Genomic DNA, 16,199 nt, shown 5'->3' with positions numbered 1-16,199 from the left:
TAAAATTTTATGGGCTACAAAACAGAATACTCGAAATATTTATAAAAAATATCTGATTAAAAATTTGAAATTTTGAAGACAGTTTTTAGAGTTCTATAAGTTTGCAGCACAGTTAGGAATTTGAATTTAAATGGTTTATGGAGTATGAGACATAGTACTTAAATAAAAACTAAACGAAAAATATTTAAAATGAAGAACATTGGAAATTAAAAAAAAATCAATACATTTACGTATGTACATTATCGTTCATATCAATAGCACTCCCATTTCAAAGTAAGATTGTTTACCACTTTTACTAATTTTTTTACATCTGATTAAAAGGTCAAATATTTTGACGAAAAATCTTTAAATTTAACTTTGTTTTGTATAAAGTTTTAAAACATGGTTTATATGATTTTATTCGTATTTTGTACGTACGTAGATATGTATAAAAATTACATTAATGTACCAATAACGACTTTTTTGGAAATATTTGAGCAGTTGCCCCATAAACTATGTAGAGAATTACAAATTAAATAAACGAAAACAGTTTGTTATTACTTTTAGGGTCTAAGAAAATCGAAAAAATATAGTATATTACATTTGTGCATCTTTTGTCAGCTTTCTCATGACCAGGATGAGTAACATTGATGACAGCGCAACTAGCAACATGTGAGTTTCAACCGTCCAACTCTGCATCCCTTTTTCAGTAGTTCAGAGACAGTTCTGAAATTTGTAGGGCGGAACTAGCGCTTTGCCAGACTGTCCCTAAATTTTGCTGCAGGGCAACTACAGCCATACATGTAAATGTGTTTTCAAATGTTGAGTTTGAATCAACATCACAGCGTGCGATTAGTGCATGATGACGTACCATGTGTGTACATATGTATGTATGTATGTATGTGTTGTCACCGCTTTGCATGCTTTGTATACATATGCTTTCTTGATTACATATGATAAAGAATCGGTGCAGTGAAAATGCTTCATTTTAATACGGGCGTATTTGATTTGAATATTTCCATTATACGTAGTGTATGTATAATGAGAAAATCCATTTTGTTAAGACTTTTCACTTGATTTAAAAACGAACATTTTTAAACGGTAATCAAATAAATTTTTTTTTTCTTACAACGCAATTGCGCAATAATTGAGTTATCAATTTTTTTTTTACACCGAAGTTAAGTAAAATGAGTATATTACAAATTCGCAAATTTTAAAAATTTTTTTGATTATGAAGTTTTGTAGCCAATTTAATTTTAGTATAACAAAGAGCAAGTTCTAAGCTACTGCAAAATTGCGTTGATTTTTAATATTTTTTATGCTGACGGCTTTTTGCACTCTTTTCTTATGGAAGAAAATGCGCAAAACCGTTTTCAAAGAAAATTAAAAAAAAATTAACGTCAGTTATACGTGAATACTGCGCAATACTCAGAGCTACCATTGTGATTTTTGCAATTTTGTTTTGTGATGGGATATTTTTAAAAACTAACATTTTTCAAGAAAACATTTTTTTTACTATTTCTTTTCATAGAGAAGATTGATGTGTGCTTGTTTTCAAAATTTTTCCCCGCCCCATTCTCGAGATATTTGGAAAAATATTAAATCGATTTGCTTTTGTTTTTGTGCTGTAAAGTTTTTAAAATTGTATTAATCAACCAAATGCATCAACCCTAAAAATTTTAAACAAATAACACACATTTTTCTAATTGAAGTATTAAAGCTTCTTATTTTTGTTGAAAAAATCATTATCCTTCCTCCTATCTGAAGAAAATTTTCGTTTTCAAAGACCCCTAGTAAAATTTGCGGTTCAACATTTTGATAGAATATTTTAAACTGGCATCTTTAGCAAAACTCGGTAACCAGCAGGTACTGGTAAGAGTTAATTTTTTAACCAATATATGAAAAAGAAAACAAAGACAGAAAACCTCATTACTCTTTAATGTTGCTTTCACAGTAAGAATTTCAAGGCTGCATTCAATTTCACAAAATTAGATATAACGACAGTGTAAGAGTATTCTCCTCAGCCAATTGTTTTGTTTTGCCGTGAACAAATATTCAAATTAAGCTCAAGAAATTAAATTTTTTCCGCTCGGAAATAATCTCGATAGCAAACAAATAGTAATACCTTATAACCTATTTAGACATACAAATATTCAGTCTGCATTACGAAAATATAGCCTAATATTGGTATGTTTAATACATACAATTATTTTTATTAACATTTCAAAACTTTTATCAGCCTAATTTCAAATTTAATTTTTAACTCTTAGTAAAATATATATATACTATATACTAAAACTAAATGCATTGCATAAAAAATATCTATACTCAAGGATACTAATGAACACTAAATCGTAATTAGTGGGTGAGAGAGCCCATTGGCAGTAAAAAAAATCGCATCCTTTCTAAATGGCAACTGAGTAAATAAGTACCAAACGTACATACGTTCTCAATTTTTTCTTCCCTTTCGCAATTGTGTATGATAACATTTGATGCAATTTATTTATTTTGTTTTCAATATATATATTATAATAATACTTTTCTTTGTAAACTGCTTGTTTATTTTAATTTTGCTTTCTTTTACTTTTTCGGGCTATAATATTTTTTTTAACTACCATTTACTTATATACCATTTTTCTTGAATATATATTGAGAAAATATGTTGGTGTGATTTTTATTTGTTCTTTGTTGTTGCAGACACTTTAACTCAGGTTCATTTTTGATGCGTTGCATGCTCGTATCTGTATCAAACTTTTATATTAATAAATTTACAGAAAATTACGCTATTTACATACACTGGCGATCAAGAGTGAGTGCATGGTGTTTTTTGTTATATAGTTACTTGCAATTTTTTTTTTTTTCAAGTTAAACATTGTAGTAATTTTTTTTATAAAAGAATGGTTTTGGCCTTAATCAAAACCATATAAATCAAACTTTCAAGCTTTATACAGAACTTAGAAAAATTAAACAAATTTAAAAAAAATTTCAAATATTTAGCAAAAAACACCATGCACTTACTTTTGATTGTCAGTGTATATACCATTTTAACTTATCTATAAATGCGGATTTGGTATTATTTTCGTAAAATTTAGTTTAGTTGTAGAAACGAATTTATACATAAAGATGTTTTTTAAAGAATAAGTTGAGAATTTGAGGGTGTTAGAAAAATTTTAAATTTTCGTGAATTACTCAATCGGCGCTACGGCCTATACTAGGACACCTAAAAAGTTCATGATCAGAATAACACCGTGTTATCTGTTGGTAAGCAGGCTTCCCCACGAGATTAATATGCTGGGAATTCTAATTTATAATGTTTGACTTGGAATTACTTTACATTTGAAAAATCAGCACAGATTTCAGAAAAATTTGGAGATAGTCTAGCAGATGCAGCCGCACAAAATAGTCCTTTTTCGGGAATAATAATTTTCAACTAGGTATTCGGCATGTCTCCAACTCGAAAAGTGGTATCTCAATGCAATTTCCACTGGGGAAACATAATAATTTTAATAAAAGAGTATATCTTTTAAGAAAAAAAGATGAAGTTTATGTCTGCCCTTTTTCAGGTGCGTTATATATTTAGTATATGTACCTTCTGTAGGAAAGAGGAGTGCTGCCTTGAGCGCGGTCCAACACTCCTTGCAACTCTGTACTCTTGGCGCCTGTAGCCCTACGTAGATTCGCCATTGTGGACAAGAGCCACAGGACGATGTATAGGTCTACCTAACAGCGTCTACCGATAGATCCAACAGTGCTATTCTAGTGATACTCTCGCCGTTACCTGCAATCACTATTTGATCCATAAAAGAATACACTGGAGTCTCCGCTCGCCAACATTCTCCCCAATCGACGATCCACAGGATCCACTCTCGCCGATACTCTCACCATTGCACTGAGTAATTTGAAACTTTGTTGTGGCACACTGACGTTCTTCGCACTTACTGCTTAGCAGGTGGTCAAAGTCGTTGCCTGTGAGTGAAATACTGGAACAGATTTTGTGTTTTGTTTTTGGGATATAAGGATATATTTTTAACCGACGTCATCAATTCGTCGGAATATTTATTTTTTTATGTATATTACCGCATAACTTTGCACCACGTCAACCGATTTCTATAATTCTTATTTTAAATAAAGGAAAGGTTGTACCTCAAAGGTGGTCCCATGCTAATTTGGTTTAGATTCGATCGTTGGATTATGGAGAAAGCATAAGTACTTTTGATCTGTAACTGGTATTTTATTTTGAAAATTTCGTTTTGAGAGAAAAAGACATGCTTCTGACATGACCATTAATTAATTTTTTTTTTTAATTTTATTTCAAAAACGCTTTTAAAAGGTTGGCCATATCTGGCCGTGTTAAGACTATCAAAAACATAAAAAGTGAAGAGTTTTGAGTTTAATTCGTAGATTTCGTGTTGAAATTTTTGGTGATTTCTAAGAAAATGTCTTTTTTTTGGATATTCTTCAAACTGCCAGTAGTCCATTTACCAACTGGAAGGGAGAACTCAATAAAGAGAAGCAGGCTGTTTAAAGTTTTGTTGCTGAAAATGCTGCTCCTCTTATCATTTCAGCAGACAAATTAGAAAATTAAGACCTTTGAGGTTTTCAATTGAAATACATTTAGCCACTATTTAAATAGTTTTTATAACTAAGTGGCAATTTTTTTTCTTTTATTCAAATATTTGGAAAAAACTGCATTCAAAAGTTGTCAATCATTATCTTTTTTTTAATTTAATAATTTTTGCCACAAAAATCGATCGAATTACCCACAGTGCATTACCTAGAATATACCTAAAAGTATATTTAACGATTCTGACTTTTTCTGGAGTCACCGAACAGTCTACCAATTAGCACTGCTTACCATCTCCCTCTCAATTACCGCCATGGTTGCTGTTGTTGTTGCTCATAGTCGTCGGCTCATTCATCGTATTACATGCAGTCTCTCCCTCTCATTCTGTACGTTACGTGGTTTGACTTATTTGATGGGCAAGCTGGATTAGTTGAGAATTACATACATCACCTCCAACACTTAGCAAAAAAAAAGAGGTCTATTGATCTTTGGCCAAAACAAAAATTTTCATAAAAAAAATATTTTCATATTGTTACTATTCAATTCGAATTTGTTTTACCTCGCGTGTAGTTATACTTTTTTATATTTCTTACTACTAAGCTTTACAGTTTGTCTTTTTCATTACTTTTTTCTACATCTTATATACCCAGTAATCCTTTTCTTCAATGTAATAATTAGTACTTTAGCTAATCTACTACTTATTCGAGTATCCTTTTGTTACATTTGCAACTTGCGTATAGTATTTTTGTCACATTGTACATATAAATACAGTCATAACTACATATATATAGTATTTATACACTAAAGAGTTCAACCTAACAAATATTTTTGTTTTTTGTAATTTTTCTTTTACATATTCGCACTTACATACATATGTATATTACTTACTACTTTATAACAATAGATATTTTCACTGGCATCGGCCGCTGTAGTAGTGCGGTGATGGCACACGGCGTATAGTTGCAAAGTGTTGTGTTTGTTCTTGTTGTTGTTTATGTTGTTGTTGTTGTTGTTGCTGTTGCTTGTTTGCATCGCTTTTAAATACTTTTTGATTGATTCTCCAAAGTTGCACTGGTATTTTTTGTTGCACTGTGATTGGCAGTGGCGTCAAGAACAGTTGTTGTTGTGTTTGCAACACTTCAGCTTGCATTATTTGTAATTTATGTTCATTTATTGTATTGTTCATATATTGTTGTTGTTGATGATGTGGTCACACGGTCGTCTCATCATCATCAATATTCCTCCTATATGATGGGAGTAGAATAAAATTGGGAGTAGAAAAAAGTTTTCTTTGTTTAGTTTAAAGTGCAAAGCTTAAATATAGTGGTAATTAGGAGGGTAATCTATTGGAGATACATACATACATAATTAAAAATGAGTTGACAAATTCGACTATGCCGAAAGATTTCAGCCTTTCATGAAGTTTACTTAAATCAAAAACTAAAAAAGAAACAAAATGGATGTCAGTGGGCTTAACCAAATTCAGTGAGTTCAAATAGCCTATTAATTGCTATTGTTTTAAAGTATATAGAACGAACGTAGTGTTTAGAAGTTCTAACAAGGGATACATTTTTTGAGTGCCTTCTGCATGACAGTGGCCGAAAAGAGTACCTACTCTTGTAACATAGGAAATCAGCTCAGTATGCAGCTGACTTGATTTAAGTTGGGGCAAGGCGAATTCATACAAGTTGGTGTTGCCAGCAAAGCTGAGATTTTCGCCTCGGTGATTCTGGATGTCAAAATTATTTGCTTGCTGTACATTGTTGTATAATTTGTGCGTATAATTTGTTGCTTTAATATTAGGTTTTGCTCTACCGATACCACCTTGTATGAATTCGCCTTTAGTTGGGGCATATGAGCTTAACAAATAACTGCGCGAGGCATTGGTTAGTGATGTTCTCAGCCTAAATATCTACATTGTTCTAATCATTGAGTGCCATTTGATGTAGAAATTGATGCCATATTTGAAATTTTGTAAACGCTGATTAAAAACACACTTCGTTTATACTCAATAAAGGAATTTTTTTTATCAGCCATGCAAAGTGAAAGGCTGGAAAAGGTCGAGAATATATTTTTCGCAAACCAATGACATTTTTTCCAATTTCATATATTTTATTTAACAATAGACCTTCGTGAAAGGCATAAATACTGGTAATTATCAATAATATCAACAACATGCGTCTAAAAAGAATTTTAAACTACGAAAGTACTTTGCAAACAAAATTGTGTTTTTTTTTAAAAATAATAATTATATATGGGCCCTGATAAAAAACAATAAAAATGGCGTGAGTACCAGGTACACGAAAATTTAATGCGTACATATTTGCGTACAGGACTATATCAGGATCATTCCGAGACTAAATGAACAGTGCCACCTGAAGACTACCGAAAAGTGGCGTACAAACCACGAAAAACGCACACGTTCCTCAAAAAATTGCGTAAAATCTCAAAAAGTAACGAAACCTCCAAGGCTGATCTTTAAAAAATCTCCAGAAAAGTTCACAAAGGATTAAACGAACCAAGCATTAGGAAGCATTTTATTTTTATTAATGCATGTAAGAATGAAAGAAAAACTAAAAGTAAAAAATTTCTATCTAGAACCACTTTTTTCTATTTTTCCGAGTCTATTATAGTACAAGCCTATGTAGACGAGGTCACCTCAAGGCAAGTGTGCGGGGGCCTTAAGCTTTTAATACTCATCGTATGTTGAAGGAACCGGGTCTATCTCATCAGGAAAGGGGCTGTAAGCGACACTTCATCGGTCTGTCCGTTAAACGAAAATATTATACATATGTAAGTATGTGCACGAAAAAGAAAGGGCAACGCGACAATAGAATTTATGAAGGTAATAGCCAGGCTAAACCCTTCAACTAGAAAATATCAAAAATAAAGACCGAAAGACTCCTTCACTTATCAAACTTGGTAGCTGGCCGGCGCAGGTTGTGTCGCAAGGAACAGAAAACAGCAGAGCACATTATGTGCTGCTGTTAAGTCCAAAAGTTGCCAAAAAGCATTCAGCCAAGGGACCTCGAGAATAAAATAAGACATGTTACAAAATAGCGGGCTCTTGCAATGGATCTCCCGTAGTCGCGGTAACTAGATGACTTATTCTTTCCTTATAGTATTGATCTCAATCTGATTCAGTGGTGTGGTCCATTTTACGTAAATTACTTCCGTCGGACCAAACAGTAAATAAAGGGTATTCACTGTGTGAGGTTACTGACAGCGAAAATTAATCGCAAGGATTCAAAATTATATAGAGCTCACTGGTGGATTCTCTATTAAGACAAAGAATTAGTCTAACCTTCGGTAACGGGTATTTGGTCTACGGTCCTTTAGACCGGGGCATTACTATCTCAACTTGTGCCAGAGAGAACTTGGAAATGGGGTTTGGACGTCGGTTTTCTAGCAATCTTTTCAGACCGTCAGGCGGCCATTTAATATGTCGATCACCTCTAGGCTTGTCAAGGAGTGCTTTCACACTCTCCAATTCTTGACAGCAAGGAAGACGGTAGGTATAACTATGCTGGATAACAGGAATTCGTCTACCGAGACTCTGATAGATTTTATTAGGGCGGCTGATAATATCTTGGGCCGTCAGGGTTGGGAACTATCTTCAAGGTAGCGGTGTCCCTTGTTTTTGTTGCATTCATTAAATCTAAATCTGGATCTAAAAACGCCTGTAAATAGGAGAGTGAGACGGAAGTGTCTGTCGGAAGCTGTGTAAGTGCCACAGAAATTTGGAGAAAAAGACTTTGCGAAAGGTTTGTGGACTTTTGACTGTTGGAGTGAGAGAATACACTGGCGTGCGCAGTTAGCTTTGCCACAGTAAAGTCAAAAGCTCCGAGTGGAAGTGTAATGAGCAAAATAATAGGTGAAATCTGAGATTAACACCTCTAGGCTGGCAGCTAGTTTTGGATTATTAAATCCGTATGTGTGTATGTGCATTTATATTTCATATCTCAAAATATGTACAATACCTTTGTGTATGTAGTATATAGTATAAGCAAATAATTTTGTATTAAACAAAAACATAAATCTAATATTTGGCATTTTATGCCCGATTACATATTAGTTTACAGTTTGTAGATAGTTGTTTGTGCATATGTATTTACATATATTTGTACATTATTGCACTTAAATTAATTGCTATTTGGGCAAAATTCGGCCATGACTTGCCTAATAGACAACCAAGCAATTTAGTTTTTGGGAATTTGCAATTATTCAAATTAGTAGGAAGTTGTCAAAAGAGCCACTAAATTTTATAATAATTTATTTGTGCGGATAATAATGGTTAAATAAATTGTGACTAACATGAAATATATATTACTCATGTATATGGCACACTATGAAGCTAAGAGTATGTATGAATATTGATAAAATTATTGCAACTACATACATACAGTACAAATGGGAACTGAAGCTTTCATGCCAATAGTGATTAATTACTACATTTCTAGTTAGTTTTATCAAAAGATTATCGAAAAAAAATGAAATATATGCAAGTGCAAGTAGTTAATGTATTGGTAACTATAATGTAAATTTGTGTATGAAATGAAGTTTATGAATAGAGGGAAATCATTTGGCGATTAAAAATAAAGGCTTAAATTTTCGTAATTAAGTGTGAGTACACGAATAGGTGTCTGTTAATGTCTAACTAAGCGTTTATGCTTGGGTAAGGATTATGAATTAGCGCTATCATTTTTTTTTTTTGCCTTTTTACAGCTACTATATGAAAGTTAAGTTACTTAGGTGGTACGCTATTGCCCTTCAGAGTGGAGCTGTTTGCAGTACTTACGGCAAAACAGATGTGTGAATAAAAAGTTTTACCCATACAGTGATAGCCAAGCTACACTGAAAGCTATTTCTAAACCTACTGTGTACTCTGGTACTGTTGATGAATGTAAATACGATATAAAAAACTTTTGGTTTTATAAATATTGATAGCCTAACCTGGTAACCTGGGCTTAAAGGCGTATTAGGGAACGAGCTGGCTGACAAATTTACTAGGCAAGGCTCTAAAGGGCTACTAATAGGATCTAAACCGACACTTGGGATATCTACAGTTTAAGTTAAAATGCATATCAACAAATAAGTCCTAACCCCAGTATGAAATTTTTATATTTTCCAGATTATATCTAAATCTGTGCACTCAACTGTAGAGGTTTTATTTATTTTAACTTGACTGGTCATATTAAATTTGCTAATCACATTCGCAGGTTGGGGTTGTCGGTTGACAACGTCTGAAGACACTGGCTTAGAAATTATCAAAAGTTGTCTGGTGTTCCCCAGGCTTAGGCTATAGATAAGTACTGGACTGAACTGTATTTGGCAGAAACTAATACTGTAAAAAATATATAGCAGCCTTTATAGATAGCAGCCGATAGTAAAAACATAATGCGTAACGCGATAAGGGCAGCACTGACGGGACTGGGCAACAGTTCGCGCCTGGGTGCGCTCGTAAACCAAATTAAATGAAGTAAATAGAGGGACTAACAAGTAAGAAAGTCTAAGTTCGGGCGGAGCCGAACATTAAATACCCGGCGCAATTATTAAATATATGTTTTCCACCTTTCCGAAAGCTACCGCTACACGATAAGCCGGGGTGTATAAATTTTAAGTAAATTAGCGTCCTTAAATTTCGAAATATTGCAGTTTCAAGCATTTCTGAAATATACCGTTATATGAAAAGCGGTCGTAATTTTAGTCCGATTTCAATAATTTTCAACGCTTTGCTTTTATGTGGCAAGCACAATAACCATACCGAGTTTGGTTCAAATTGCTAGAACGGTTAGCGAGATACATATATGTGATCATAAGTGGGCGGTGCCACGCCCATTTTCCAAAATTGTATCATAAGCGTATTTCTTGGTAAAAAATTGTTGCAACCATCAATTTTGAATAAATTAGCTTTAATATTTACTGATTTATCGAGGATTTCGTATTTTTCTAAATTACCGTTATATGGGATGTGGGCGTGGTTATTGTCCGATTTTAAAAATTTTCGGCCATTTGGTATGTTGTAGCAGGACCAACAACTGTGCCAAGTTTGGAAGAAATTGGTGCAGCGGTTACCAAGATATACACATGTAACCATAAGTAGGCGTGGCTACGCCCATTTGCCAAAATTTTTTAATATTCTTATTTTTCGTCTAAAACTCATTGTAAATATCAATTTTGAGTGAATTATCTTCAGTAGTTACTAAAATATCGCACTTTTCGTATTTCTGAAAATTACCGTTATATGGGAGGTAGGCGTGGTTATTGTCCGATTTCGCCCATTTTCAATACCATCCGTCCTATGCCCAAAAGAAGTCCACGTACCAAGTTTCGTTAAGATATCTCAATTTTTACTCGAGTTATCGTGTGCACAGACGGACGGACGGACGGACGGACGGACGGACAGACAGTCACCGCTTAATCGATTTCTCTTTTCATTCTGATCATTTATGTATACATTTGTCTATATCTATCTCGATTCGTTTTGCCTGTTACAAACAACCGTTATGTGAACAAAATTAATATACCCTTGTGCACAAGTGCGCTCGGGTATAAAAATAACGGTTTAGGAGTTAACCCAAAAAAATACAAAACTTGTACTGTTCACCAGAAAGTACAAGTTTGCTCCACTAAAATAGCCGAGGCTGGCGCAGACCACATTAAAAGGAATTTGCGAAATATTTGGGTATAGTCCTTGATAAAAAATTTAGCTGGATAACACCGAAGATAAGGTGCAGAAGGCCGAAGAAAAGGTGCCGAGGAGCAAAATGTGCAGAGTGCATATCTGATATATGTAGATTAGTGGTGCTCTCTGCATAACAACTACTGAAGCAATGAATACGATTCTAAACATCCGACCCATAGATTTTATGGGAATGCCTTTTGCTGCAAATGAAGCTCTAAGACTTCAGGAGCTTAGAAACTGGAACGCGGTCACACTACAATTCCTATCAACCTGCAATTACCGAGCACAACGGACTGTTTACTATGTACCAATGTTCACTTTTAGTAAGGGATATAGCATAGCTATACCTAGCAAAGAATCGTGGGTCTAAGGAATTCCGGCGTGTGCTGATGCCATTACACAACAATTGAGAATTCAACTCTCCTTCCGCGCAACTGATCATTGCAGTGCATATCAAGCCGAATTAGGCATCATACAAAAAGCCGAATGGCGTTTTCTATCTAAAAATGTTGCCTCCTCAGTGCTCTCTACGCACAAATACTTAGGAAAGGGCAATGAAAAGGCAACATGTTTTGTAGAAAAGAAAGCGCCATACAATTTGCTGTTGTATATACTCAGACAGGCCTTATGAAACTTAAATCTGTCACTGAATGTTGGGTGGAACTACTCAACTGTGCATTTCTAAGACAAATAGTCAACGGTTAGACAACAGCTACGTCTTATGAACGCGCCCAATGACTACTGAAGAAGCTGCTATGACGAAGGAGAGCCCTAATTCACCAGGCACTTACTTTGCACTATATGCAGGAAAAGAAAAAAATTCCTGGAAATTTTAGATTACGGCAACTGTTAAGATTTGTAGACTGGTTTAAAAAGTTGGGATTTTAAATCCATGAGGTATCACAATGGGCGCCTAAGCTCAGCAGGCATTTCAACTTAATCTAATTTAACGTAATACTGTTAGTTCTCTCTTACTCTCGGCCAAAAATAGTCAGCGAATTGAAGCAATGAACAAATTGTGTTTTTGCTTATCGGCTCCAGAAAAATGCAATTTAAGTTATTTATAATATTTAACTTGATATTCTAAACTATCAAACAGAATTGCGTAAGGAGTATAAAAATTAACTGTAAGTGGTTAAGGGGGTTATTGTATTTTTTTTTATATAAAAAGTTTCTGTTTCTTTAGTTTATTTGGAACTACTTTGTATTTAAATTAAACTATTTGTCGTTACATTTTACACTTTTCTTTATTTAGCGCATTAGGCTACTATTTTAGTTAATTAGTTCATAGTTTTTGGTGCAAAAATTATTTCATATAGCTTTTTAAGAAAATTTACGAAATGTGCGTGAATTACTAAATAATTACTAGCAGTAAGTGTGTTTGAAAATTTTCAAAATTTGTCTCCTTTTAACTACGAGTACCAGATTGTCAGAGACCAGGGATATCGGCGCCGCCAGCGATGCAGCCATATAATGTCCAACTGCAAATGTTTATGACATGGATAATTTAAATTAAGTTTTGTTTCCTACTGAATTATATGTATGGTTTTTTGTATTGAAAATGTGGTTCTTGTAACTCTGATTTTTTTGTTGGTGTTAAATGTGCAAAGGAAATAATAAATGTGGGATGTATGTAGAAAGGGAGCATAAGAATTTTCAAGCTTAGAAAATTATATTTTCAATAAATAAAGTAAAAAAAAAATCATGATCTTGATAACTTTAAAATCTTAATAAAACTGCTTAAAAAGAATTTAAATTATATTGCGTAATCGAGAGTTACCGTTTGATATCCCTCAGGAAAACATCTATAGATATAATATGATTGTAGCTGGCCAATGTCTGTACATTACCTACACAGAGGCAGAGCAACAGAAGCCAAATCAACAATTTTTTGAACTTTTGTCTGTCGGTCTGTCTGTCCGTATGTTTGTACGCGCATCACTCGAAAACTAATGCATGGCATTTAATATAATTTTCACATAACTTAAAATATAGAAAGGAAAAATTAGAGAGTTGCCACCTGTAGTGTGAAAAGTGAAGCATTGTGGAATACAAATCAGGACCCAAATCACTGCATTCGACAACGAACGTAGCTTAGGTTAGGTTAAGGTGGTTGCCCCTTGTCGGGAGGCTCACTTAGACCGTAAGCGTTAGTTCTTTGTGAACCACTGAGAACGGTAACTGCTCGGCTAACACGAGAATTGTTGTATGCCTAGAATGCAGTTTCTCAGGTGGCAGATGTTTTTCTGATTCCACTTCGCCGTCCTCCATGCAGCTGAAACAAAATGGTTCTGGTGTGTTATTTAATGTCATTGCGGGAAGACGAATAGGACAGTTGTCTGTCAGAATCCCACCAGAATAGAGAGGTACGGCTCCGTTAGCCGTAGGAGGTCTCTAGACTGTCTTCGGGTCACCTCCGGCCAGAATGACCTGGAAGTAGCACAACGCCCAGGTTTCCCACTCCGCGGCCTCAAAGTTGGTCCGTGGTCTATCTTTCGAAGAGTCAAGCGAACTTCTACCAGCTCCTTTCTTGACCTCTGTTACCTCGAGGATGCCGCTTCTAGCCAGTTCATCAACCACACAGTTTCCTGCGATATCACTATGGCCTGGTTACCCATACAAGTTTGAGAAGGTTATATTTCCACGCGACCGAAAGTGAATTAAGGCATTCCGAACAAGCTTCGAGAAAGCTGTAAGTGAGCCTAGGAAAACACTACAGCGAACGTATGGTACTTGAATCGAAATTTGAGTTGGAGGTCGTTGATCATGATTTTGGTGTCCTGGAATCATATGGACGCCAAAATCAGAGTCAAAGAGAAGATAAATCGTCTCAACTCGTAAGATATAATTTTTTTGAATCCGAAAAGGAAATTTCACGTCTAGATAAGTTTTGATCTTTTAGGTAAAGTGAGCGCTTGTCGTTGTTTCGAGATCATCAGCTCATTCACACAGGTTATCTGTGGTAAAAAAAAACGATATCGTGCGAAAAAAATGAAGACCGTCAATTGATATCGATGTGGTCATATATATAGATACCGGGATCATGATCAGCGATCTTAAAATCTTATGGATCAACTGAGTCCAGAGTTTCCTTAATGAAAATTCTTTCCGTATTAATTTTGAGCAGTGCTCAAGGCTCATAATAATAATAATAGTTTGATACCAAGTGCGATGACTGATTGGTATTTGTTTTACGGAGCGCATTGCCCTTCTCGCAGATTATTTTTGCTTGGCGTAAAGTCTATAGTGGTAAAAATTCTGTTCTCTTCCTTACCGTTTTTCACTTAATAAATAAATATTTTCATACACCTCTTGCAGACCTAAATCGAACGTTAGTACTTAAAATAAAATTTTTGAAATAATGTATACATTAAAAATATTATATTAAAGGTGCGTTGTTGGCTTTCAAAAAACTCAAAATCTACAAGGAAATATACTCAAAAAAAAAAAGAAAGAAAAAACAAAAGCCAAAATTAAAAACCATTCCAGAAAACAACAAAACCAAGTACAACAACCAAAGTGTATTTACAAAATCAATACGCAATTTGCAATTATTTAATAAAATAAAACAAAAAAAAATTGGATATTTACATTTTTGCAGTTTGTATTTACAATTAGTTAAGTAGTTATGAAAATGATTTTGAATTTAATAAAATATATTTAGATAAATGTAATTGTTAATGTTATTAGAATATGAATAATGATTTGTTTTACCTCTGAACTGCATTGTTGTTGTTGTGGATGAATGAAAATGTAGAGAGTACATACAGGAGTAGTACGATAGTTTAGTTTAATTGTAGTTGAGCGAGTGAATGTATTTGTAGATTTGTTGTTGGTTGTTGTTGTTGGAAATAATAGTAAACATTTTTATTAAATTTCATTAGATAATATTAGTATTGTTAGTTGAGTTTGCTCGGGCATCCGAACGTATGGGGGTGGTCCGTTATGTGAGTTGGTAGAAATTGTTGTTGAGCGAGTTAATGTGTTTGTATGTGTTCGCGTGAGTGTAAGAACAGCCGAGTTTTGTTTTTTTGAATTTTTTATTTGCCGGCATATAATTGAATACGCATTCGTTGTTTTTGTAGTGGTTGTTTGTTGCGAAAATGGCATGCAGTTGCGGTTGAATATTCGAATGCAAATTTTCCATTTCAGAGCAGAGTTGATCATTTATGGCAAATGCGCATTATTTTTGTTGCATAGCCAGTTTGTTGTTGTTATTGTTGTTTTATTCCCATTAGTCATTTTATGGTAAATAGTGTAGAAGTATATTCAAATTTCGCGCATCAAATGCAATTCCATGCAATTCAATATTTTTGCATATTTTTGTGATATTTTTTTCAAATTTTTCACAATTATTTGTTGGTAGATAACATATGCAGTGTGAACATACATATGTATGCAAATATGTATGACCATTGTTGTTGTTGCATTCGTATTATGGCCGTTATATGTATATTTGCGCATTGCAACGCAATTTCCAACAGATATGTTTTCAGTTTTATTTGTGTGTGTGTATTTGTTTGTATGTTTTATTTTTAGTTTGGTTTTGTTCGCCGCCATATTTGCAATTCATTGCACAATTTGCATTTTGCCATATTTGAATTTATTGTGAGCGGAAAATAAAGAAAGTTGTAATTAGATTTTCTTTAGGCGTTCCCATGACCACCTGCGGTCATTTTAAAATTTGTAGTGCAAATTTGTTTATGTTTTTGAGGTTGTTTTTGTTTTTTTTTTTTGTTGAGTTTAATAGTTTTGTGTTTTTGTTTGGTTTTCGGTATTTTGGTGGGTAGCATAATTAAATATGTTTGGAAGTGTGGTGTAGTTGTGATTTTGGCAAAGGTTGTTGTTGGTGTATTTGGTTTGAATGGTTGGGGTTTGCAAAGCAAATGAGCATACAATGCAAATGCATTTGGTGCGATAAAAAAAAATTGTAAACGTTTACGTCAGTACGTTAGTGTGTGTGTGTATTTG

General features: G+C 34.0%; 2 protein-coding genes across 4 annotated transcripts in view; both read right to left on the bottom strand.

Annotated features, from left to right (window-relative positions):
- Positions 1-5,168: 5,168 nt before the first annotated feature.
- Positions 5,169-5,713, bottom strand: LOC108358493 (splicing factor 3B subunit 4-like). Its single transcript, XM_017609868.1, has one exon. It carries the CDS (start codon positions 5,691-5,693, stop codon positions 5,454-5,456), a length of 240 nt encoding a protein of 79 aa, XP_017465357.1. The 5' UTR covers positions 5,694-5,713; the 3' UTR covers positions 5,169-5,453.
- A 33-nt stretch (positions 5,714-5,746) lies between these two features.
- Positions 5,747-16,199, bottom strand: part of stan (Protocadherin-like wing polarity protein stan) — a 133,506-nt gene continuing 123,053 nt past the window's right edge. The window contains exons 9-10 of one of the 3 annotated variants that reach the window (XR_001846784.1): positions 14,943-15,894; positions 5,747-5,787 (exon numbers count right to left, since the gene is read on the bottom strand). Coding sequence is in view for 1 of the 3 variants with exons in the window: in XM_017609867.1 (XP_017465356.1) it covers positions 5,776-5,787; positions 14,943-14,949 (19 nt within the window). In the remaining 2 variants the exon portion in view is untranslated. Of the gene's footprint in view, positions 5,788-12,649; positions 12,710-14,942; positions 15,895-16,199 lie in introns of those variants that run through there. The other 2 variants (XM_017609867.1, XR_001846785.1) reach the window with 2 other exon arrangements.

This window comes from Rhagoletis zephyria, unplaced genomic scaffold (assembly GCF_001687245.7).
Source record: "Rhagoletis zephyria isolate East Lansing unplaced genomic scaffold, Rhagoletis_zephyria_1.1 Rzeph_scaffold_00261, whole genome shotgun sequence".
Taxonomy (NCBI): domain Eukaryota; kingdom Metazoa; phylum Arthropoda; class Insecta; order Diptera; family Tephritidae; genus Rhagoletis; species Rhagoletis zephyria.
Note: the sequence above shows the minus strand (reverse complement) of the source record. Positions and strands in the feature narration are given on the sequence as shown.

Excerpts from the sequence above, each read along its gene's own strand:
- LOC108358493 (XM_017609868.1), bottom strand. The coding sequence starts at position 5,693 with ATGCAAGCTGAAGTGTTGCAAACACAACAACAACTGTTCTTGACGCCA.